Source organism: Streptopelia decaocto, assembly GCF_964273445.1.
Source record: "Streptopelia decaocto genome assembly, chromosome: 16".
Taxonomy (NCBI): Eukaryota; Metazoa; Chordata; class Aves; order Columbiformes; family Columbidae; genus Streptopelia; species Streptopelia decaocto.
Window position 1 is genome coordinate 6,840,530 of NC_138671.1, and position 23,132 is coordinate 6,863,661.

The following is a 23,132-nucleotide window of genomic DNA, read 5'->3' on the forward strand; positions in this document are numbered from 1 at the left end:
TGTCCAGCAGCTGCCAGCCTTTGAGAGGCTCTTGATGCTGAAAGAGAAGAATGGCCAGCACCAAAATCTCTGTTTGCGGTATGAGTGGTTTAGATAGGTCAGAGCATCGTGAAAAACATCCGTGGAAAGTACAGCCCAGACAAGCAACTGGGTCTGCCACAGGATCTGCCTTGTCATCCAGGCTCTAACATCCAACTCCCGTGTGACATGGGGCAAGACAGGTTGTCACCTCCCTGCTCTCTGCCACGTGGCTTCTCTTATCCACCAGCATCAGACCCTTCCCAGGATGTGCAGCCCTGATGTCCCCACAGAACAGGCCCCCTCACCGTTGCAACATTCACCACACGGAGCAGCCACCCCGCTAGGAAAAGAGGCAGAGTTGGTGTTGGTGGATGCACAACAGCAGAAGGGTTAAAACACAACTCTCCACCTTTCTGCTGTTTGTTCTCACTCCACAGTCCATGCCCATGTCAGCCTTGTCTGTCTGCAGTGCCCCGAACAGCAACACAACCACTGCAGCTCTTCCACTGCTGGGTTAATTACACCAGCGCACACTCACTCATGTAAACGTGGGCTTAGGTGAATAATGGATTTGCTCCAAATTGCAAAGCAGCAGCTATTGTGAGCACTCCTGGCTCTATGGAAACGCTGTATTTCAGGTGTTCCCTTGCACAAATAATGGCCAAGATCCCATTAATAGAGCAAGCAGCAGGAACAAGCAAGGTTGGAGGAGGAGGTGCCTGGCCAGAGACCACAGAAACACGTATGTGCTTCAAAGTTCTGAAAGGCCTTGATGCAAAGACATCCCAGACTCCAAGACACGCAGGAGAGCTGCACTTGTTTCTCATGTGATGCACATGGGTTAAATGAAGGGACCGGACTTGGCTGCTTGCAGGGAAGAGATGCATAAGATTTAAAAGATGGGAAACAAACTAAAACAGGGATAGGCAGAGAGTGCTCTGCAGAAATGGGTATGGAAACACTTCCACACATAATCTGCCTCTGGTCAAGAGAGTAGCAACCACTCAGGACACCATGGAGCTCCCTCTGGTTTCACAGCTGTCACCAGTCCAAGCTGCCACGATGTTCCTATCGTGGCCTCACGGAAGACAGGGAACTGCCACGGGACAGATCTGAAGCTTTGGGGTAAAACATCCCCTGTACATAACTAGACTGCAGGCCTGGCAGGCACCACCACGTCCAGGCATCACCATACCCCAGAATCTGCATCTCATCCTATCACTGAAATAATTAAGAGTAACAATGGGAAAATTCTTTGGGATCCTACAGAATTGAGATTCCCAAAACCCATTATGGAAGCACAGGCAGCACCATGTGGAGCTTACAGCCTCCTGTTCTACACACAAGAACAGTACACACGAGGTTTTCAGGTGGTTTTTTTTACACACCATGTCTGCTGTGCAGAGCATGAACATTTATACCCAGGCCTGAAGCTGCACAAACACAATGTCCCACACAGCAGCACAGTGGCCATCTAGAGACTTTGCTCCACAGAAGCAGCCAAAGACAGCCATGAGGGTAGTGTTTCCACAGGTTTATAAATCTGATAAATACAAGTATAACACCCTGCCCACCACAATGGGGCAGGGGAGAAGAGAAGGGAGTCCCAAAGGTTGCTGAGGGAGTGCAGACGTGTACTTGGCAGCTGCAGAGATTTATGCTGACGTGTCAAACAGCTTCTCGATCATCTCCCCCACCTGGTCGACCTGGTATTTGATGTACTTCTCAGGGTTCTTGGTGAATGGCACGTTGCCGTATCTGCAAAGGAAGACAACATCCAGGTGACAAATGACTGGAATGCCAAGAGACGCACTGTCTCCTCCTCTGCCACAAATCGGCTCCACTCCAGCACATCCCACTTGAATCTGACTGGGCGCCTTGTTGGGAGCAAGTGACCTGGTTACAGCTGGTCTCCTGAGGTTTGCATGAACAGCCCAGGGTGGCTCAGAGTTTTGTGCTAGCTAGAACATCTGCACTCACCCTGACTAAGGAATCAGGATGACAGACATTCACAACCAGTACAGTTCAGCTTGGGGATGTTTTAGTGTGCCAGGCTGAGAAGCTGAGGCAGGACAGCAGAAAAACGCCTCAGCTTGGGCTACTCTAGGGTCCAGAGACCTCAGTAAATCCAAATAAAAGAGGACAACACTGGAAGAAGCCATCACCTGTTCAAGAAGGCACCGTAGGTCTCTTTCACAATGTGTTTCTGTGCCCGGCGGATTTTGTCCCGTTGCTCCACGTCTGGGATTGCCCAGGCCTTCTGGATCTTGCACAGCTCCTCCAGCCCATCATTAAAACCCTGTCCCAAAGTAAAACTCAGTGAGTGTCCTGTCTGCAATCTCACAGTTTTTTAATGAATCTGATGTCCTCCACCGCTGATGGGCAACAGACAGATCCCCTCCTTAAGCAGACCCTTGGTCTGCCTGGCCCAATGAACAAGGGGATGTTTTTTACGTCATTTAACAACTCCTTACCTTAAAGCGCTCCTTTATCATCTGCCTCTCCTTATCCTTGAGCTGCAAAAAGGAAGCAAATAATTTTATTTCATGTCCAGAAACATATTTCAAACAGTGTTTGCCCACAGCTCCCCATCCTACCTACTTGGCTTAAATCCCCTCTCTTAAAGCAGGGAAAGAAAGCTGCAGCAAGCAGCACACTCCGCATTCAGCAATTGGCTTTCATCTGAGCTAGATTTAACAAGGGTAATTTTCAGCCGGAACAGACCTAAAAATAGACTTTGTTATGCTTCTAGCCCTTTCTAAGGGAAGGTCTCACAAATCCAAAATAGAAGCATCTGCCCAGGTGAACAATATAAGATTGGAGGCAGAGATGAAAAGACTTGTATGAATCTGAGGCAGGGGAAGTTAGAAGGAAGTGCTGCTCTTCATCGTGTCCCAGGCACAGTATTCACCCCACAGAGCAATATTGGCACAAGATATAAAGAAGGTTTCTGGGAATTTTTGAATATGACAAAGGACAAGATGTTTCCAGCAATCTCTATAATCTCAAAGCCATCCTTGTCCATCCTCTCACCTTCACTCCTGGTTGAAAGACAGGCAGGTTTCTCTCTGAGATGTACTCTGTGACCTTCAACCAACTGCATTTGAAATGAGATAGGAAAGAGGCAAAGAGAAAGAGTTATGTCTCACCAGAACATCTATGTCTTCATCCATGACCCAAGGGCCACCCCAGAAAATACACACTCCAAAACTTTCAACAGTGACCCCTTCACAAGTTAAATTAACTGCCTGGAAACCAAAATACTTGGCTTTGGTTTTAGACAAGGTTCTGGTTTAGGCTAATCTCTCCCACTGCTCCAGCAGCAGCAGCTCCCAAGGAGCTTTCAAACTGACATAAATAAGGAAGAGCAGAGGACATTGCCTGACCTGCGCTGGTAGGTCTGGATCTGCTGTTCGATGAGCTCTCGGTAAGACCTCTCAGCTGTCTTCTGTGTCACAGCTACCAACTGGATCAGCTCAGACCTGAAAGAACAGAAAACCTGCAGAAGCACATGAGCCATCTGCTCTCAGGGCTGCTAGCAGGATGGTAACATTTCAAGCCCCTAACAAGAAGACCTTTCCAATAAACCTTTCCTTGATAAATGCATAAATTGGGAGACAAAAAGCTACTCCAATTTACTTTCCAAAGCCATGCCCTCAGTCCTCCCAAGATGAAAGGATTCTCTGAAACCTAAGGCCATCTCTGATGCTTTTATCTTCCACTCTTGTGCAATGCGATGTTTATAATGGTGCAAAGGTTTCAAATGGGCAGTTTCAAGAGTGGAAGATAGAGCAGAGATGAGACAGGTCAGCAAGCAAATGCAATCAATACAGAGCCCTGCTCCAAAACCAGCCTACACTTCAGGGATATCTACCTGGATACACACTTACTTTTCCAGAGATTTCAGAATGTAGTTGTAGTTGTTGTGCAGGAAAATGGCACTCAAAGCTGGGTCTTCATAAACCTTGGATTTACTAAGAAGGTTAAGCTGCAAGTTGCCCAGCACTTTGCCTAAAAGAGGGAGAAAGAGAGGACTAAAAGTTTTGCACTGAAACTTCTTGTTACTGACAATCCAAACAGAGTGCTCTGTACTGTTGCTGTGGGCCCACAGCAAAGTGAACAGCACAGCCCCAACGGCACATATAGACAAGGGTACAATCACATATACTTAACAACTCTAAGAGCCTTAGGCACATCTTTTATCAGGAAGTCACCAAAACCCCCAGTGTGAACTAACACCTTTGTTGCAAGTGGCAATACCATTGCCTTCTGTTTTCAGAATAAGTCCCAGGACCAGCATGGGCGATCCAACTCAGTCTGACCATGAAACAGGCTCAGATTCCAAAGAATCTGATGGACCTGATTCTCACTGTACCTGTACAAGGAAGCAGTGTGAACTCATCTCGCTATCTCACTATAAAACACAAGATTTTTAGAGCCCCTTTGGCAGCTCAGAGCTTCTGTGGGGCTGGAGGTGCAAAGCACCAGGTCAGAACGGTATGAGACAACTGATGACAACAGCTCTGCAGCACAGTGAGCTGCTGCACTGTGTTCTGTCCTGTCCAGCTGTAACAGCCTTAAACTCTTACTTTGATACTTTATCTATCCCTCCCATCAGACTCAAGCTCAAACACAGAAAGATCACATGGCATAAGAAACGCAGCCTGTGCTCTTCACCCAAGAACGAGCCAAGTGAAGGACAGGCACAGGGCAGCAACGGGTTGGTGTGAATACTCACAGATGTAGGTGCTCAGCAGCCGCCTGCTGAACTCCGAGCTGTAACTGCTAGCTGAAGAGCTGGTCTCTGAAAAGAAAAGAGCCTTAGGCCAGTTAACATGCCACAAGGAAGGGGGGTATTGGGTGGTCAGCCTGCCTCTATTCAAACAAGCCTCATCCCTGTTGCTATGGAATTAGCACAGAGCTCCCATAGACAGAGAAATTAGCTCCTGGCTTCAGCACCAATTGTCAGTGGCTTAACCAGGGTGAGTGTGGAAGAGTTCTGCACCCCTCAGCCCTTGTATCTGCAACAAGTGCTGAGCACCCCCGCAGAAATCTCTCCTTTTCTTCCTAGTGCTTAGAGGACAGAGTCTTGATGAGGAATAGAGTCATTAAACACATCTTCCATGTCCTTTCTCCCACCACCCAAAAAGGCTTTTTAAGCACTAGAAATTTGCGATCAGAGAACAAATAAGCCAGAGCTGTTAACAGCAGGCACACAACAGGAACTGAAACAAGGAGAAAGGCTCTGGGAAGTTTCAGCCATCCCCATGGTTGCTGCGAGGGCCTGCTTTGCTCTGTACGAGGGGCTGCGCCAGCTTGGGAGCCTGCCCGTGCAAGCAACGACTCCGGGCTGGCACATGTTCCTCTGTCTATGCGTAAGAGGCGGCTTTCTGACCTCAAGGGCTTGTGGGCATGGGTCCCACAGGACACGTGGGTGGCTACCTCCTCCTCCCCGCACCAGAGAGTTTGGCAGTCGGTCCTAGCTCGGGTGGTCCGAGTTCAGAAGCACCCCATGGGAAAGGCCTCGAGGCTCCTGTTGCTGGGAGCTGGACAATGAGGAGCGGAGCGCACACGGGATGAAGCATGACACCAGCTGGGCCAATTTGCTGTCTGTGCCAAAGAGATTCAGCGCCACGGCTTTAGCCTGCTCCAGCTCATGTGACATCCCTCACTGTCTGCTGGTGACAAGCCCTCCCTATTCTCTCCAACCCACTGGCAAGAGTTACTTGCCCTCCCCTTTTTTCCTTTTCAATTATGTGTTAACTTATTTACCACTCCTGGAGGATAAAGAATTAACATACATCACCAGAGTCCAAGGCAAAATGACCAGGTACGTGTGGGTAAGTCTGCTTACCTCTGTGATCTAAAGGAATATTGTATGTGTCCCCAAGAACTACAAAGATTAGGCAGAGCAGAGAGAAAAGGGGAGGGAGGAAAGAGAAAAAGAAATGCAAAGTGCAAAAAAGACAGGTTAGAGACCACCATCCCTTTGAGAACAAAGCAGATATTAACACAGAGCAGCCACAGCTACACAGGAGAGCAGGCAGGAGTCCCTTCAAGGCCACAAACGGAGCTGGAGATCACAGAGGAGAGGCAGAGTCTAACCAGAGTCCCAGCTGGAGCACAGCTAGATGTTGAGCAGATTATTGCTGCTGCTGTTATATTCTGACCAGAAGATGTGGCAGAGAAGGGCAGCACAGCCTAAACTAAAGCTGACTCAGCTGGACCAGCCACCCTCACTCCAGTACAGTCACAGGGGACCAGCCCAGTAACAGATCTAAAGCTCAACGACCAAGGCATTCTCCTCTCCTGATACCACAAAGTCCATGAGCAATAAACACCATCCCAAGGGTATGTGGTAGGAGCAAGTGTGGGAAGGCAAACGTGGAAACTCTCTGCATCCCCTGGAGTTCTCCAGATAACCAACTACATGGTCATGGCAGATAGGAGGACAAGACAAACCACAGGGTGAAGGACAGGAGAAGAACAAGCTCATAGTGCATGTGGAGGTTTGATCTTTTTAGGGGAGACATCCAGACAATTTGGGGAAGGAACTGCATGCCCAAGCAAACCCCATGCACATATGTACCTTGCGATGCCAGCATGGCACCTGCTGTCTCCTGAAAATCCAACAATTGCTGTAGGAAAAGGATGGCCTGGAAGCAAGGGAGGGAGGTTATAAGTAACCAACATTGCTTCTCCTATCTCCGGTATTAAGGATCATGAAGGACCACTTGTTCCTCCACACTTAAGAGCCTTCTAGAAACAAACCACTACACTCCCTTGAGTTGCTGGGTTTTACCCACACAGTCACATCATGGCTTAGCAAGGGTAACTAGCTAATCTCTCCATGGAAGCCAGTTAATTGCCCTTCCAAAACTAAGACAGCTTAACTTAAGACATTTCCCTACTGCTCTTTCTAAAACCATTTCAGAAGTTGTTTTTCACAAAGGATGGTTCAACTCTTCATCACATACATTACTGGTGAGTTCATGAACTGTCCCATCTTTTGGCATATTATATTCCTTGTCCGGATCATTCTAAGAAGGGAAGAGAGAGACATAAGGTAAGCATGTAAGAAAATTAAAGTCATCTACAAGACAACTGCTGCTGCAAGTGAGCTGTAGGCTTGTCTATCATCCTCTCTCAACATCCTCAGACCCAGTGCTCGCAGTGCCATCTCCTGGCACTCAGAATGGTAGCTCAGAACCACAGGGGTTTGTTCAGCATGTGAGCATCAAATGTTCACCTACCAGGCAGTGCATTCACATTTTAACTTGAGTCCTCCAAAATTTTTGAAGCCAGCAATTTTTCTTCCTTTTTAAATAGGATTAAATTCTGAGATTGACTTGGTATCTGCAGAGGCCTGGAAGCTCATGGCAATTTATTTGTAGCATGCCCATTAAAGGTCTTAGGCAGAGGTCTCCTGTATTTGAAATCAGCACCAGGCATTTGGTATTTGCAGCAAAGTGATGCAGCAAGCACAGGCCTGCTTTACAGTCAGAAACTATGTGGCCTTATGGAAAGCAGAACACTAAATTTGGGGTGCTGCTCAGCAAACCCCTCTGCCAAGCCTGCTGCTCTTGCTAAGAGAGAACATTGAGGAGAATCCTACCTTAATGTTGTCTGCAAACTCTTCCAGGGCCTTCGCACCGGTGGTCTCCATGGAAGTGATCAGCCCCGGCAGTTTGTTCTTAGTGCCTGCTGCAGTTCCCTGGAATAGTCCCATATCAGAGATCAGAGAGGGAAAACAAACAGTATCTGAACTTCCATTCAGCATCTACCTTCCCTGATCCTCTAGCCCAGCATCTCATTCTCAGTCCTCCATGTGCCAGGAAAATATTTAAAGCACCATCAACAATGTGTGAAATTCTGCATTCCTCAGCCAGTCAGGATGAAAAGATGTTGTGACCCTAACAGTTACCAGAATATTTCCTCTAATGCAATACCTGATATAGGAGGTTGGTGCATCAAAGTCACCAGCTGGAAGCAGATGGAAAGGCCATATTTGATACCTGGAGAACCTTGTGGCATGGTCTAAGCAGGCTGTCCTCAGAGCAGCCCATCTTCCAGTATTCAGCAAGCAGAGTCTAAACTAAGCTCAACAGGGATGAAACACCACGTATACAACAGATTAATGTAGATGGTCCATCCCCAGGTCACGTCTTGAACTGAAAAGAACTGCTTGAGATGCCAAGTTGCTGGTTCATCACCACAGAAAGGAGCAAGCTGCATTTGTGTCACTTCCAGTCCATGCTGGAGGGCAGAAGCTACACATCTTTCTTCAAAGACACTGTGATCATCCCTTTCAAAAAGTTCTCCAGACAACCCAAGACACAGGACCCTCTCCAGTCTCATAACGCTTACCTGCAAGACCTGGTCAAATTCTGGCTTCATCAGCTTGAGATGTTTAAGGATGGGGAAGATAGTGAGCACAGCCGAATAGTCGTGTCGGATGATGGCTTTTCGGGCAGCTGAGACAATGTTGTCACCCTCCATGATCAAGTTATCTAACGACTCCTGCAACAAAGCCCGAGAGTCAGAAGGAAGCAGGACAGCTTTTGCCCAAGCAGCACAAGGGGCTCAATGCAGGACACCTGTTAATTATGGTAATTTAGGTGATGGGTCATTTGTGTTACCCAGTGAGAGACTGAGCAAATGTTCTTCAGGGCCTGTGCAGGCCCCTGTTCCCTGCAGAGGTCCTGGAGGAAAGTCCTAGCACTGGTGGTGTGCTTGGGCACCCACAGCAGGTGGTGGAATCCACATCCTCACAATGAAGAGGAAGGGAAAAAGACCTTGTGTGTACCTTTTACAAAAGAAGCCAAGCAGAGAGGCTCAACTGACCTGGATGAGAGAATCAAAGGTCTTCTTCTGGTGGTGCTCCGGGACGATTTCTGTCAGGAGCTGGTATTCGCTCTGGGCCAGTTTGACAAAGGCACTAACGCAGTGAATGTACGCATCGATCTCGATGTCGAAGACGTCATCCCTCCCTGTAAGGGCAAGATGGCTTTGAGAGAGAATAAAATTCACACTGAGCTTCCAGCAGCTCTGTCCACTCCAAGGCTTTGGTTTACACAAGTAGCACAAGGTTCCTCTGGAAAAGGTGATTCTGGCTTTACACCCATCCTTGTGTGAGAACAAGAGTCATCTTCTCACCAAACCTGTCCCCTGGGTTTGTGCATGGGAAGCTCTGCATACCCTGCAGGAGGGAACGTCAACTGCAGCTCAGGAAATGGGCTCTTTCAGCTCTTTCCAGCCTCCTGACAGAAGGCAAGTTTGGAGCTCTTCTGGGATACAGGCTAAATTTAATCAAGGGCTTGAACACAGAGTACTAAACTCAGGAAGGTCTGAGGTGAATTATTCAACATCTCTGCTTGTATTTTTAGAATTCCTTATCTCCATCTGCCATGCAGGTGAAGAACATCCATTTTGCATCAACCTTTCTGGGAAATCAAGGCTGTCCTGGTAGGCAGTGTCTTCCCACAGGCAGAAACAAAAGATAAAACCCAAGTAGATGAACACTGAAATCCTGCAAAGCAGGATTATCACCACAGCTAGGTGAGCTATCTGCCACACAACGCTGCATCTAAATGCAAATATTGGAGTTGTAGTGTACAAATATCTCAAAGATCCAGCAAAGAACCTACGTGGTAGGTGTGAGAAGTGCTGGTGTGACACAAGGGCCCACAGCAACTCATGCCAACCACCAGCAGGATGTGTCAGCAGGACAGACACAAACAGATTCACACCATCCTGCATTACTCACATCCCTCTAGTAACTACTACAAAACAGCAAGATTACACACAGACCTGCTCTAAGCCACAGGCTGCTGCTGCTTCCCTCCTCCCAGCAACAGCTGCATCTTTGGATGGAGAAAGAACCAGTTCTTCCCTACACTGACAGGTCCCCACTCAGGTTGATCTTTTAAAGGTTATAGTCAGCAGGGGGACAAACGTGACGTGGTTTTACAGACTGCCTATGGTGGACAGTGACCCGCTGTATCACATGCTGCACGTGATCCCTTCCCTGTCTGCTTCCCTTCAGCACTGAACAAGCCAGTAGCTTCCTATAGGGAAGTGTCCTTCAGCAAGGTGGCCACCAGTCATTGCTTGGACAAAGTTGGGGTTCCCTGTTTGAGGGCTTGGGGTGCGTGTGATTAGTAGGAGTGAATTCTACTGAGAAGAGCCAGAGCTTCATAGCCAGAGAAGGCCAATGCTCCAGGACTGCCCATGCAGATGAACAGCCGCTGGCTACAAAACTACTGTGACACATGCTGAAAAGAAGGGATGTTAGCCAGCTTGTTATGAAGTGACAACATGGTACTTACCCGCAGCCGGCCCATGCTTGTCGCTCAAGGTATCGCAAAGGTGTTTAACTCGTAAGTCATGCTCATGACCTAGTGAGATGTCAGCCGGCACAAACAGAAGGCGCAATTTATCCAGGGCGGTTACAGCATAGATGCTCACACTGGCTGGAAGCTGCTTCAAGCTTGGCTTATTTGATCTGATGGACACTTTTTTCCCTAGACAGTCCCAGGAATGCTACCTGACCAAATCCCTTTGTCGGGCTATGTAGCAGTAGCAACCCTTTGAAATCTGATGAGAAGTGCCAGTTAAGTCATTTGTTGGGCCACAGGAGTCCCTTGAATCCTCTTGCCATAAGTTCTGAATGGGATAGCAGGCACCAAAGTCCAATTTGTACACAGAGCCATTATGAATCCAAACTCAAAGCCCATCCCCTGTTCAGCACTGAGAATTTTTTTTTGCGCCAAAATGAGTGATTTAGTCACCATCTGGGATTTAGTAGATTACAGTGCAGGTGCTGAAGAGATCTGCTTTGGAAGCCTACACAGCAGGAGATGGAAAGGTCTTACAGATGCTTTGAAGCAAGTGACCTCTTCTCCCTTATCTGGTACAACCTCTATGAGCAGAGGAGAGCAGATTATGGAAGATAACCATTTATGTAGGTCTCCATGGAGAAAATGTTCTGGCATGATGCACTGAGCTAGCTGTGGTCTGACACTTCAGCATCAGGTTTGGAAAGGTCACTAGGAAACTGAGTATCTCCAAGTCCAGGCAAAAAGAAAAGACAACAGAAACACCACAAGCAGATGTCATCAGAGCAGAGCTTCCATTAGCCAGGTGGCTATGGTGGGTCAGCTGCTTGAAAGTAACATTGCCCTCCACCTGTACTCATGTTTATGGAGACTTTGATATTCAGACACGAAATTCAGAGAAGAAATTTGGCCCTCCAGCATCTCCTTGGTTCCCCAAGGATAGCTGTACCTATCCATTGCTGTCCACCAAGCACTAGGCTAATGGAAGTCCCACCTGGAAAAGCAAGGCTGATACACAGAGAAACTCAAGGGTGAAGTAGCTAGAGCTGTGATTACCTTCCATAGGAATGAGGTTAGAGGCCCCCTTTTTCCCATCTAGACCATGCTGAGAGTACTGTTTCAGAAGGTTCTGAGCCTTACGGATCGTGCCTGTCACCAGAGCCAGAGAGAAGAGACAAGAAGACCTAGAAAATGAGTGAAAGAAAACAAACCCAGAACACCAGCCCTCCACCAGCAAGCCACCTGGGCCCAGCAAGAGGATGCTGGGCACCAATGAGCATGCTCAGTGCAGGAACATGAACCCCAAACTCATGTCCAAGTGTGCGGATACAAGGGCATTTCCAGACTGTTTCCCTGCTTTGGTGGGGGGAAGGCAGGAATTCCAGCCAGGGTTACAGAATCAGAGAGTGCTCAAATCAGCTTGGTGAGGTGGGATGGCTGGGTGAGAAAACACAATCAGAGGAGGGAAGCAACAAAGCACCCTCCCCTGTAAGGGTTTTATTTAAACTGGTGCTCTGCATCCAAGCATCCAGGTTTGTTGTTTCCCTCAGCTGCGGGAGCAAGGCTTTGCAGTACGGACAACTCCTGTCCAGCAGCACACTCCCTGCTCCCCAAAGCCACAATCGCAGCTGCTCAGTTAGAGCTGCAGAAAGAGGTGCCCTTCCCAGGGGTATTTGCTGAGCATGCTCAATATAGACCCATCAGAAGCCCCAAAGCCAAGCCAAGGAATGATCTCTGGCATTACAGGAAGCAATAAAAGGGTGACAACCTCTGGGCTCGAGAGAGCAATCACAGCAGCAATTCCCATCACAGCAATCATAGAATAATAGATGCTGCCCACCCATGCCTAACTCGTATTAAGTCACCCTAATCCCCAAGACATTTCTCTTCTAAGGAACTGCAAATCAATTAAAACCATGGAAAAAAAAATAACACTGGGTTAAAAGATTTATACTTAACACACAAAAAACAGACAGAAGGGAACAAAAGCCAATGCTGGATATACAGCTAGAAAGCACAAAACAATGCGTTAATGTGACAACTGGAGACTAAGCACTGTTTCCACATTAAAAGGTTAGTCGTCATGCAACAAGCTACAATTATCACCATCACATGGACACCCTCTCACAGCAGAATTTTGCAGTTGCCTGCGCAACAGGGAACAAAGTTTTGGGAAGGTGGAAAGAGTTTCTACAGGAGACCCAGATGAAACCAGTAAATGAAGAGGGATCCGAGAAATAAAAATGCTGCTGCCAAAATTAAGAATTGTTCTTTTGCTTTAAAGTAATAAATACGTCAAGCATGTAGAAAATCTCTACTTCTACCAGTGACTGCAAGCCACAGCACAGCCTGGAAATGAGTGTGTGCTGCCCAAATGCTACGGACTGTGACCCTGATGGGAAACCCACACACTGCTGTGGAACAGCACCCCGGGGTGCAGGACGGCTTCATCCTGTAAAGCGATATACAGCAGGGGGAATGAGACTTCACATCCCCCAGACAGGGCATCTCTAATGGGGAAAAACAAGGAGAGCAAGGTTCCCACTGAATTACCAAGCTGCCTTAACCTGGTGCACTCGCCAATTAACAGAACATGGTTCCTAATGTGTCATGTTTCACTGGCAGCATTTTTCTTCTACCAGTTCAGAGTGTTCTTAATCACTTAGTGAAGAAAAAAATAATCATTTCCATAAAACATTCTTCTAGCAGGAAAAACTCCCCTCTAGACCCACACCAGTGAGGTGGGAAGACTAAACACCCTTGCTGCACTGATTGTAGCTTTTGCCACATGATCAAATGAGAGGGCTCTGCTACTTCTTCCAGGCTTCCCAATGCTCTTCACACTTCCACTTTATCATTAGCTACTTTCAGAAATCTTAAGAGTTTGGGCACAATAGTAAGTTCCTCTGAGCAGGCAGGGTGTAGCAAGTTCTACAGGTGCACTGAGCTCTTTCTTCCTGCTCTTACCATGGCCCAGCTGCTGCAGAGCAGCTCAACCCAGGTACTGCTCTACTAGTTCTTTCATCTTTCCCACTTGCTTTCAAGCATCCAGGGGAAGGAAAAAGAAAAAATAAAGAGGGTAAATGGGTGTGAAAACCAGGCAGACAGTCAAACTGCTGCTGCTGTCAATAGGATCTCACTTCACAGGTATGTGGTGCGTGTCTCCACAGCCCACCCTGACAGCTGCTGCTCAGATGAGAGCAAAAACCACCTCTGCTGCGTTTTATTTGCGTAAGCACAATTACCCGTGTTTACACTGACACACACGGAGCCTCACAGGCATCACTCCAGTGCTGCTGTATCCCCCCTACTTAGCATTGCAATTAGGCTTTAATGGATTCCAGTGGAAGCCAAATGCTTTTGTTCCATGATTGTTTTCCCCTGTTAGGCAGCTCACAAACCAAATGGGATGGCATTTCAGCTACTAATGAAATCATCACATCCAAGCCAGGCAGTGATCAATATGGGAAGTGGGAAGCAGGAACAGGCTCTTTATCCCGCCACACACAGACTCCACAGCCTGCCTTCAGGTAGCACCTCGGGGCTAGGTAAACTGGAAAAGGGCTTGAAAAGAACCTCCAAACCCCCCTCAAAGTCAAAAATCACCTGAAACTTTTGCTCCTGTGGCCCAGTTATTAAATTAAGTAGCTTTTGGGCATGTATGAGGCACAGTCTTCCAAGTCTACGTTGTGCTCCTGTTTCTCTATTCCATTGAGAGTTTTCTAACCACGCAGAAGGGCAATGCATCCTCTTCTCCGAAGCACCAGCTGCTGGAGTCCATACAAAACTGGCTAAAACTCCCCAGTTTTCGCTTGTAGGCAGCCAGGCTGGGCGCCCCACCAGCATCTTCCAGCCCTGTCCTCCCTGGCAATGCAGAGCTTCTGAGCTACCTGCTGCTCTCAAGCCAACAGAAGTGCACTGGGTCTACAGGCATCACAAGGAAGCGACTACCTTAATATTTTATGTGCATTTGTTTGCAGCAAACTGATTTGGGAACCTGAATACACTTGCCTTCTGAGACAGACTGCTGACATTTCAAACAGAAAACTACTAGGAAAAAAAAAGCCCACTTCATCAGTACAACTTGACTTGGCAAGTTGCAGTTAAGAGAAGGCAACTCTGCATCTCCAGCAGCCAGACTTTCAACTGCATGTTGTAACAACATGAGATGATACAGAGTACATCAACAAATGAAACAATAATGAAGAGACAAAGACCCTCCGAAACAATACACAGACATGTATTAATAGTATGTTCTCCAAAATCCAATATAGCACTGGGAGAGAGGGGGGGTTTTCTGCCTTGTTACCCTGTCCCTAATGCCTCACCTTCCCTTTAGCTATAGCCTCTCTTGCTCTCTACTTTGTGGGTAAACAGGTCATAGCACATCAGATTTAGTTTGTTATTTATTCCTCGCAACAGGTTAAAGTGTGCATTGGGGTGTGCGCTGGGATATTCTTCCTTAAGGACTAAGGAAATCAACTCAGTTGTTGGAACAATACGAAAACGCCAGGTCTGAAACACCTTTGGTTGGACTGGACTTTACTTACCAAAGCAATAGCACAGAAGAAGAAAAAAAAATATATATAAATCTTTGTCCATAATTGAACAAAGGCTAAAATCGGGGAATTAAACACTGAGATGAATATTGCTACTGTGTCAGAAGGTGTTAGACCTCCACTTCATGAGCTGTCCTTGAAAGCTGATAGAATTGCAGAAAAAACAGTGAATCTCTGTTCAAAGACTATTTTTCCCATATTTAATTTCACTTTAGTACAATTTAGTAGCCAAAGAGATGGCCAGTGTATGAGGTTTAATCACCCCCATTCTTAAAGAGCTACAGCCTGGTTCTCTGTACTTGTTCACAGAAGACTGGAGACAAATTAGCCACTATTTTTTCTTGAGATTAACAATATCTCAATAGATGATTCGAAACACTCTTTCCTTCAGACACCGTCAGCTCTAAGTGCATTCAGACTGTGCTCTGTGCTTCTACCTGGCCCATCTCACAAACTCCAGTTGAACTGGACAAAAAGAGGCAAAAATCTTCTGGCAAATCTACAGGAGAGACATTCATTGTGACAAGTAATTTTGGATGCTCAAATGCATCCATTTTGTAGGATCCCCATTTGTAAGGAAAAAATGCTTGAGGGCTCCTTTCTCTACTCTCTATGTGAGCATCCGAGATCTGAGACACAGTAAAAAAAGTCCTAGAGATTTTTTTTTAAATGTACCTTCATCCCTGAGTAGTTACTTACAGCACAGGGAAGATGTTTCCATTTGCCAGGCTGCTCAGAAACATTTGCCAACCATGCGGACTTCACAGCAACCAAAACCCGGGGATCTTTTCAGTATCAGGTGATAACTGGAAACTGTGGACCAGATTTGAAGCATCCACAACCTGAGTTGCTCATGGCTCAGCTACAGATCCCCACCTGGCATCTTTCCAGTAGAGAAAAATTAAAATAAATAATTTTTACCTATTGTAATCATGCTCTTGGGCAGAAGCCACTGTTCAGGAGCTGAACACAAGTGACTGCCATCATGCTTAGGAGCAATTTTAAACACTGTTTTTCCGCCATATGCAGCATAGCTAGTTCTCCTCTGCAGGAAGATACTGTCCTTACATGTCTCCCAACACTGGAGACAAATTATTATGCAAGTAACTACCTGCCAAACTCCAAAGGAAAGCCAAGTGTGAGGTGAGACATCTTCTTGTCAGGGGAAAACCCACTTTGTGTATCAGCTCTCAGGAACAGCTCCAGGGCACAGCAGCAATGGCACAGATTGATTTTAAAAAAACAGAGGGGTGATCTCTGGATGTCACAGCCTTCTCCAGGCAGTTCTCCCTCTCCAAATATCCCAGGCACACCCTCTGCTTTAGCAAGAAGAGGCCCAGCAAAGCCTCTCCACACACAGAAGTGAAGAGAGCGAGCGAGCACCAGGGCCAGCACACACACACATAGACACACATTACCTGGGATGAGGACTGCATTCACATCATGGTTATAAAAATAAACACAACAGAATTAAAATGGGTATTTACTTTCCTCCCTTTGCCCATCCCATCCGTTCCCTACCCCTACCCACATTTCTTACTATTTTCCTGAACCCAGTAAGAATATTTGGACAACACACACACAAAAAAATACTGAGGTAGGAGAGTATGTGCCAGGCAAATACACAGAAATACAAACTTTTCTGACTTCCATCATTATTACAGAGGAGACAACAGCGTGCTATGACACACAGAGGTACAATATTGCTGTGCTCTCCTGGCTGTGCTCCCACTAGATGGCATGTTTCAGAGACTGGAACTCCAGTTCTGCGCGTCGTACACTGGAGTAACCGGCCTCAACAGGTACAAAAATTGCAGCAAAACTCCATTATGAGGAGAGGTGGAATAACCCACCAGTCACACCCATGACTCTTCAAGAGATAGATCAAGGTAACAGCTTTAACAGTCCTTCCAAAATTCAGAAAATTTCAGATGTTATTTCTGAAGGCACCTACCTAGTCCCCATCTCAGCCCCTGATGAGTTCCTTATTTCCTAGCACAAGAATTTATTCATAACCAATTATTAAAGTGATGTGTTTTATCAGATCTGAGTTTGATCTTGCTGTGGCACAGGCTATATTCCATATTCCAAGGCTGAGGACAGGTGTTCTTAGATCATATCCTTTTACAGCCCTCTCAGGTCTCTTTTTACTTCCCTCCTTTGTTAAGGCAACAGTCTTTTCTCTCCCTGTACACAAGACCCCTCTCCTCCCTTTACATAACCCAAAGAATAGACCTCATGACTTGACAAAGGGAGACAGAAAATGTCTGTACTCTCATTGCTGAATTCAGGGCAGAGAAGAGGTGCTTATCTCTGAAATAACACCCCTACTCCTGTCCTAAAAGCACATTTTAGACACAGAGGCTACCTCGGCAGTGAGAAGGCCTGCAGATACACATTCAATACCCAGACAAGCCGATGGACAAGACAGAGATCCCCCTTGCAGGGACTCACCTGGTCTCTTGATCGGCTTCTTGGTGGGGGTGTCCTTCCTTTTGTTCTGAATGGCAGGGGAATAGGGCACCCCCGAGGAGGAGCTGCTCTTACGGAAATGGTCTTTCAGCCCCTTGATGGAGCGGTCAAGCTGGACCGAGCGGATTTGGAAGTAAACAGTCATGAAATCTAAGGAGACAATTAAAAAGCAAGATTGTAAGCAAAACTGGAACACTAAATGGTTAAATAAACCTTTCCTGAAACACTCTGTGCCCCTAAGGGGAATTAGTAGTGTAGACCTAGGGCTCAAAGTAAGTGGTTTTCTCTCCCAGAGCCTCTCCTATTTTCTCCAAAAACTTTTTCTTCCTTCCACTGCAGTATTCATCCCATCCCTCCCATGAAGGGGATTAAATTAAGTCTGTGCACCACTACCAAGAGCACATCAGTTATAGAACTGACGGGAGATGTTTAACAATTCAAGTGCTCAGTTTCTTCATGAGATACTTTACACACTTCTCTGGATTCAGGGCACTCAGAAAGTAAATGAGGTGTCCATCATTTGAAAGCAAATAAAACTGGCTAAACAAAATACACTATATAAGCTTGAGCTGCCTTTGATCATGGCAAAATTCTTAAGGAGCTTTCAAAGATGTTCGTCGTGCTTGGTAAGCACAGTAATCCCCACTCAGAAGCCAATCGTTGAGGTGGGGGATGATTCCAGGAGGTGCATGTGAAAGTACAGGATTCCTGTAACAAGTCCGCAAAGTCATTCACTCCCAAAGGAAAAGTTAAGGGTTATACAGAGTTAATAAAAGTTACATAGAGTATAAAGCTATATGCAGATTTTGATGCTGCAGAGAAGTAGAGACACGTACTGACTGAAGAAAGTCTTCTGTGCTGCTTTCCCCGCACCCTTGGTCACATTTAGTGCAAAAAGTTGTGTTCATAAATAGTGCCCAAAAATGAATAAGCAACCTGCGGCTTGCACGTTTATAATACCTGAGCACTAGATAGTTGCAGCTCCATCAGAAGGCATTAGAGATGCAAGTTAAATGGACTTCTGCTACAGGACAGACTATGCATTAAGTTAATTTGTGCTTTATTTACACAGATTTTGCTCTCAACATATCCAGCAGCAGATCATTTTATTCAACTGAAAAACTACACTTGAGTCTTACTACAAACGCTGAAAAACCAAACCAAACAAAAACAGAATCTCAAGGTGACTGAAAGGAGACTGAACTAGTCACCTGAAAGGAGCCACTAAGGCAGTCTCTAGTTTTGCTAGCGCTGGTAGCTACCAACAGCAGCACTACTCAAGGTTTATTAGTCACAGCAGCACCTGAGCAGGGGCTTCACGGAGGAAGGAGTGTGATCTACAAGCCAAGCTGTGCAGTGCTACACAACCCCCAACACCCTGCTTTTGCTCTCAACCACACACAAACCACGGCTGGAGAGTGCTCACCTAATATAAAATGTCAATGGAACAACACGCAGCACTACAAACCTTGATTCCTGCCGTTTTCCACCAGCCAGCCAGAAATGCGGATGACGTCGTGCAGGACACTCTCCGGGAGATGCTCCAGAGACATCTCCTCCTGTGTCTCCATTTCATCGTCCCCGCTGATCAGGTCCAGGATGAGAATGGGTGGGACTGGCTTGGTGTGTCGTGTCATCAAGCTGCGAAACTCAGACTCCAGAGACTCCTTGCCCCTCTCAAAGAGGGATTTCTGGGACAAAACAGAAGAAGGACAGAGGAGCACAGGGCTTCTGTAATCACCCATGAGTATTTCTGCACAAGAACATATTTTCTGAAGTGTTTCTAACCACTGTCAAGTGGTTTGTGCTTCAAGCTCCAGCAAAGCCTGTAACTAAGAGACATTTAAAATGAATTAAATAAAAAAAAAAGCTTGGGAGTTGCTCAGTTTTCAAGTGGGATTTAAACACATCTCCCACTCTGCTCAAGCAGTTGAAGGGTTGGCAAGAGCTAATCAGGAGGACATTAAATCAGCTCCACCACACGTGCAAGATATGCTTTCAGGAGTGAAATGCATAAAGAGAGCAAAACACCATGGGCAGAAATGCTGCCGAGTGTAGACTTAAACAGAAGCCAAAACAATTGTTTCTTCAGCTGTGCCCACACACCTTTTTAAGCAGGCAGCAAGCAGCTGCCAGAGGAGAAACAGCAGGGCTGTGTCTCTCCCTGTCTCACCCACGCCAGGTTCCAGACCCACGACCTACCACACGGTTTAACTCTGGGCTGTCCGGACTATTGTCCTGGAAGTATTCTACCGCCTTCTGGATTTTGTCCATGCAATTCAAGTATTCCTCCAGCCTCCCAGTGGGGCTGAAAATAAAACAAAAAATAAAATTAGTGCCCCAAGAAGAAAGAAGGTACCAAGAAAACACCAGACCAAACTCAGGGTAAAAATAGCAAATAAAATTTCAGCTCCCTTTTCTTCAACTAGGAAGGGATCACAAGACTCCCTTTTGCCTTCACTCAGTGCCACAGTAGAACACCCCGTCCACACAGCAAGTGCAGAAGTACCAGTGATTGAGCAGCACACAACTACCAGCCTTGCATTCCTCTCCCGGTCAGCCCCTAATGGGAAGGCAGAGGAAGCTGCACATCCCACCCCAGACAACAGCCATCCCAACACCCTCCCGCAGGCTAAAAGGGGTTCCAGAACAGTTTCGATTCATCCTGGATGCAGCAACATCAACAGGGCAGGAAAAACCTTTGGGAAAAGGGTGAAGGAGAGAAAAGAAGCCACCAGTGCTCATGAGATTCACATGGCAGCATGGCTACAAAACCTGGAAGAGATGCCAGTGCAGAGTTCGAGAAAACTTTGCCCTCTGGGGGTTGCTGAAGGTCAAGTCAGGAGCTTTACTGTGGAGCGATGGTGGGAAGGGTACAAGGAACATTATGATGAGCATGTGGAGTCAGCTCCCCTGCCTCTGTCCCAAAGACCAACAGGATGAAGCTCCCCAGCAAGATCCAGCTGCTCAACTCACCCTTCCTTTATGATCTTCTCTGTGTCCTTAGCCACATGGTAGTAACTGATGACATGATCCAAGCAGGACAAGGTCTTCTCCACATTCTCCTGCAAGCGCTGCAGGTTCTCCGTCTGTTTGTGGACAGGGATGATGGAGTTCTCCAGCTTCATCAAACGACTTTCAAAGGAGGAGAGGATAGAAACCTACACACCAAGAGAGAAATGGATGTGAGGACATCCTTCCACATGGATCCATGCAGTAGGGGAGCAGTTAGAGCAGGGCAGTCAGGGACCTTCAGGTCCCAGCTTCTCATTTTGCACTCTGCTACCAATTTGCCATGACTCCTTAGGCGGGCTGTTTAATCCCTCTATGTCCTAATTTCTATTAATAATCACAAAACAGACCACCTGCCACGCAGAGATAAGCCAAACTTGAACTACAGGTTTCTAAAGTGTGAGGATAATGTTCCAAGCAGTACTGAGGAGGACCAAAATGTTATTTGACAGCAAAAAAACAAATCCACAGGAACTGCCTGGAGGTGCCCCAGATAAAACAAGCCACAAAAGCATAAACCAGCAGCCACCTTCCTCCATATCACTAAGACCCACATGAGATGCACAACATGAAGGCACAGGACCTGTTTAGTGTGAACCTTCATTTCCATCATAGACATTTAGTCATTAAAAGGGACTGTCACATCGCTTCTGAAATGTAGAAAAATCTTAGTAAGCTCATAAGGGGCACTTTAATGTCATCTCTTCTAGGCCAAAATGAAATTCTTTCAAGACTCACTCTCATGTTTTCCATGCTTCTTGGGGGTGTCTATGACATTCTTAAAGCACTGAGCCCCAGACTGGACACAGTACACCAGCTAAGGGCTTACAAGCCATTAGAGCACAATAATTACTTTCTACCTCTTAAACAGAACACTCCCAAAATACAACTCCAAATGAGACCTAACTTCATGAAGCAACAACTTGATGCTGTTGCACAAACTAGTCTGGTGTCTATTAATGCCTCTTCCCAAGAGAGAGGACAGGCTGTAAAGAGACAATGAGATGAGCCCAACAGCTCATTTGAGCCCACACTCCCCCGCAAGACAACTGATGAATGTTTTAGTACTAAACTTTTTTACTTTGCCCAGTCACTGAAACGTAAAACACAGATGCAGAGCAAGCAGTTCATTACTCTGCATTCCTCAGATGGGCACAATGACAGCCTTGAAAACAGATTCTCCTAAAAAAAAAAAAAAAAAAAAAAAAGAGTAAAATCAGGCCCAACATTAGGGTTGAACTTCAAGGACCACCTTACCATGTTCTTTGTAAGCTGGTCACTCTTCTCAAGGCTCTCTTTGATAAAGGACAGAGTTTCTTCTTCCTGCCAGTAGGATGAAAACATAGACTGCAATTCTGAAGAGTAAGCATTTAAGGCACTAAACATTACATGCAGATTTTTACATGTCCCGCTAAACACTGCAGCAAACCATGTTTGCTCTGATGCTGAGGCCACATTTTAATAAGCCACCTCTTAGCAGAAATCACAGCAATTGGCCCAAGGCGAGAGGTACGTAATGCAATGACTGAGGTTTTTATGGATTACTCTGGTACCCCAAGCCCATGAGCCTTAGCACACTCAAGTCACAGCACAGTATAATATTAGCACTTTTACCACAAGGACACACTGGCTCAGACCATGTTTCCCTGCCATAACACAAGCATCACACAAGCACCATCCCACCAATAGCCGTGAACTCAAGTGGCCAACACAAAGCGACCACCAAGGCCTGTTTTTAAGTCACCAAAGCCTGGAGATGGAGGGGGAACAGCAGCCTGCTGCTCATGGGAACCCCCAGAAGCCATCAGGCCACAGAAGGGGAAATAGAGAACAGAGACACCCCTTGACCCTGAAACCCAGGGCCCTACGGTCTGAAAGGTACCCAGGGGTGCTGCCAGACCCGGAGCGGGGTGACCAGGCCCGCAGAGCACCCGGGGCCGCTCCCGGGGCCGGTGGGGACAGCAGCTCCCGGCCCCGTCTCCCAGGCAACGAGCTGGGCCTGCGGGCCCCGACCGTGCCTGCAGCGGGTTTCCAGCCCAGCCACACCTGCTTGAGCTTTCCCTCGATCTCCCTCCTGCGGGCCGACACCTCTTCGGTGGGGATCATCCTGCCGCGGGGCGCCGGGGCCGCGCTCCGCCGCTCAGTCCCGCTGCGAACACCGCCTCCCGCCCCCCGTCACCGCCGCGGCGCCATCTTGGGAGCGGCGGGACACACCGCGCACGCGCAGCTGGACCAGCGGCCATTCAGGGAGCGGCCTCTGCTTAAGTAGGGACCGGGTGGGCACGGGCCGGGCGGCGCATGCGCTGTTGGCCCCCGGGAGAGACGCGCAGGCACAGCCGTTGTGGCGGCGGCCATGTTGGGGTTCTGAGGCGGGTTCCAGTGTGGCAGCTCCCTTTTCTCAGGGGAGGGCGGGCTCCGCAAGCCCGACATCCTCGGCACGGCCTGGGCGAGAGCGACCGCTCCAACCCCAATGTCAGCGACGTCCCCACCTGTCCTGAGGGGATGTCCAAAGCCACCCAGCTTTCCCCCATGCTGAGCTGCTGGGGTGCACACCTTGGGAGAGAAACAAGGTGTGAGGGAAGATTACAGGGGTTTAGGCCCAAGGAAATGAAATAAAATAAACTTGAAAGTGAATTATGGAAATGTAGGCATTTGCAGGAACACAAACCACTGCCTCTGTTTTGTATCCATTCTCCAGAAAGAAAGGCTACACCACAGGGAATCATGGAGT

At 47.3% G+C, this 23,132-nt stretch overlaps 1 protein-coding gene across 11 annotated transcripts; it reads right to left on the reverse strand.

Annotated features, from left to right (window-relative positions):
- Window positions 1-1,540: 1,540 nt before the first annotated feature.
- Window positions 1,541-22,608, reverse strand: EXOC7 (exocyst complex component 7). Of its 11 annotated transcripts, XM_082067136.1 has the most exons (22): window positions 22,448-22,608; window positions 21,659-21,724; window positions 20,366-20,550; window positions 19,592-19,697; window positions 18,858-19,080; window positions 17,372-17,539; window positions 16,336-16,347; window positions 11,415-11,507; window positions 10,350-10,418; window positions 8,866-9,011; window positions 8,389-8,541; window positions 7,637-7,735; window positions 6,999-7,061; window positions 6,611-6,677; window positions 5,876-5,914; window positions 4,760-4,825; window positions 3,912-4,032; window positions 3,408-3,503; window positions 3,055-3,118; window positions 2,496-2,537; window positions 2,187-2,320; window positions 1,541-1,779 (listed from the first exon to the last, which is right to left on the reverse strand). In XM_082067136.1, the coding sequence occupies exons 1-22, from the start codon at window positions 22,505-22,507 to the stop codon at window positions 1,677-1,679; spliced, it is 2,175 nt and encodes a 724-aa protein (XP_081923262.1). In that variant the 5' UTR covers window positions 22,508-22,608; the 3' UTR covers window positions 1,541-1,676. The 11 variants fall into 11 exon arrangements, 10 of the variants coding, with proteins under 10 accessions (XP_081923262.1, XP_081923264.1, XP_081923267.1 ...); XM_082067138.1 differs by lacking the exon at window positions 16,336-16,347; XM_082067141.1 differs by lacking the exon at window positions 10,350-10,418.
- Window positions 22,609-23,132: the final 524 nt, after the last annotated feature.

Bases quoted from the DNA above. Each gene is read 5' to 3' on its own strand.
- EXOC7 (XM_082067136.1), bottom strand. From the start codon at position 22,507: ATGATCCCCACCGAAGAGGTGTCGGCCCGCAGGAGGGAGATCGAGGGA. The intron at 7,062-7,636 runs GTAGGATTCTCC...TTCCCTTCTTAG, and splicing joins AGTTTGCAGACAACATTAAG to AATGATCCGGACAAGGAATA. The intron at 2,538-3,054 runs GTGAGAGGATGG...TCCTTTTTGCAG, and splicing joins TCTTTCAACCAGGAGTGAAG to CTCAAGGATAAGGAGAGGCA.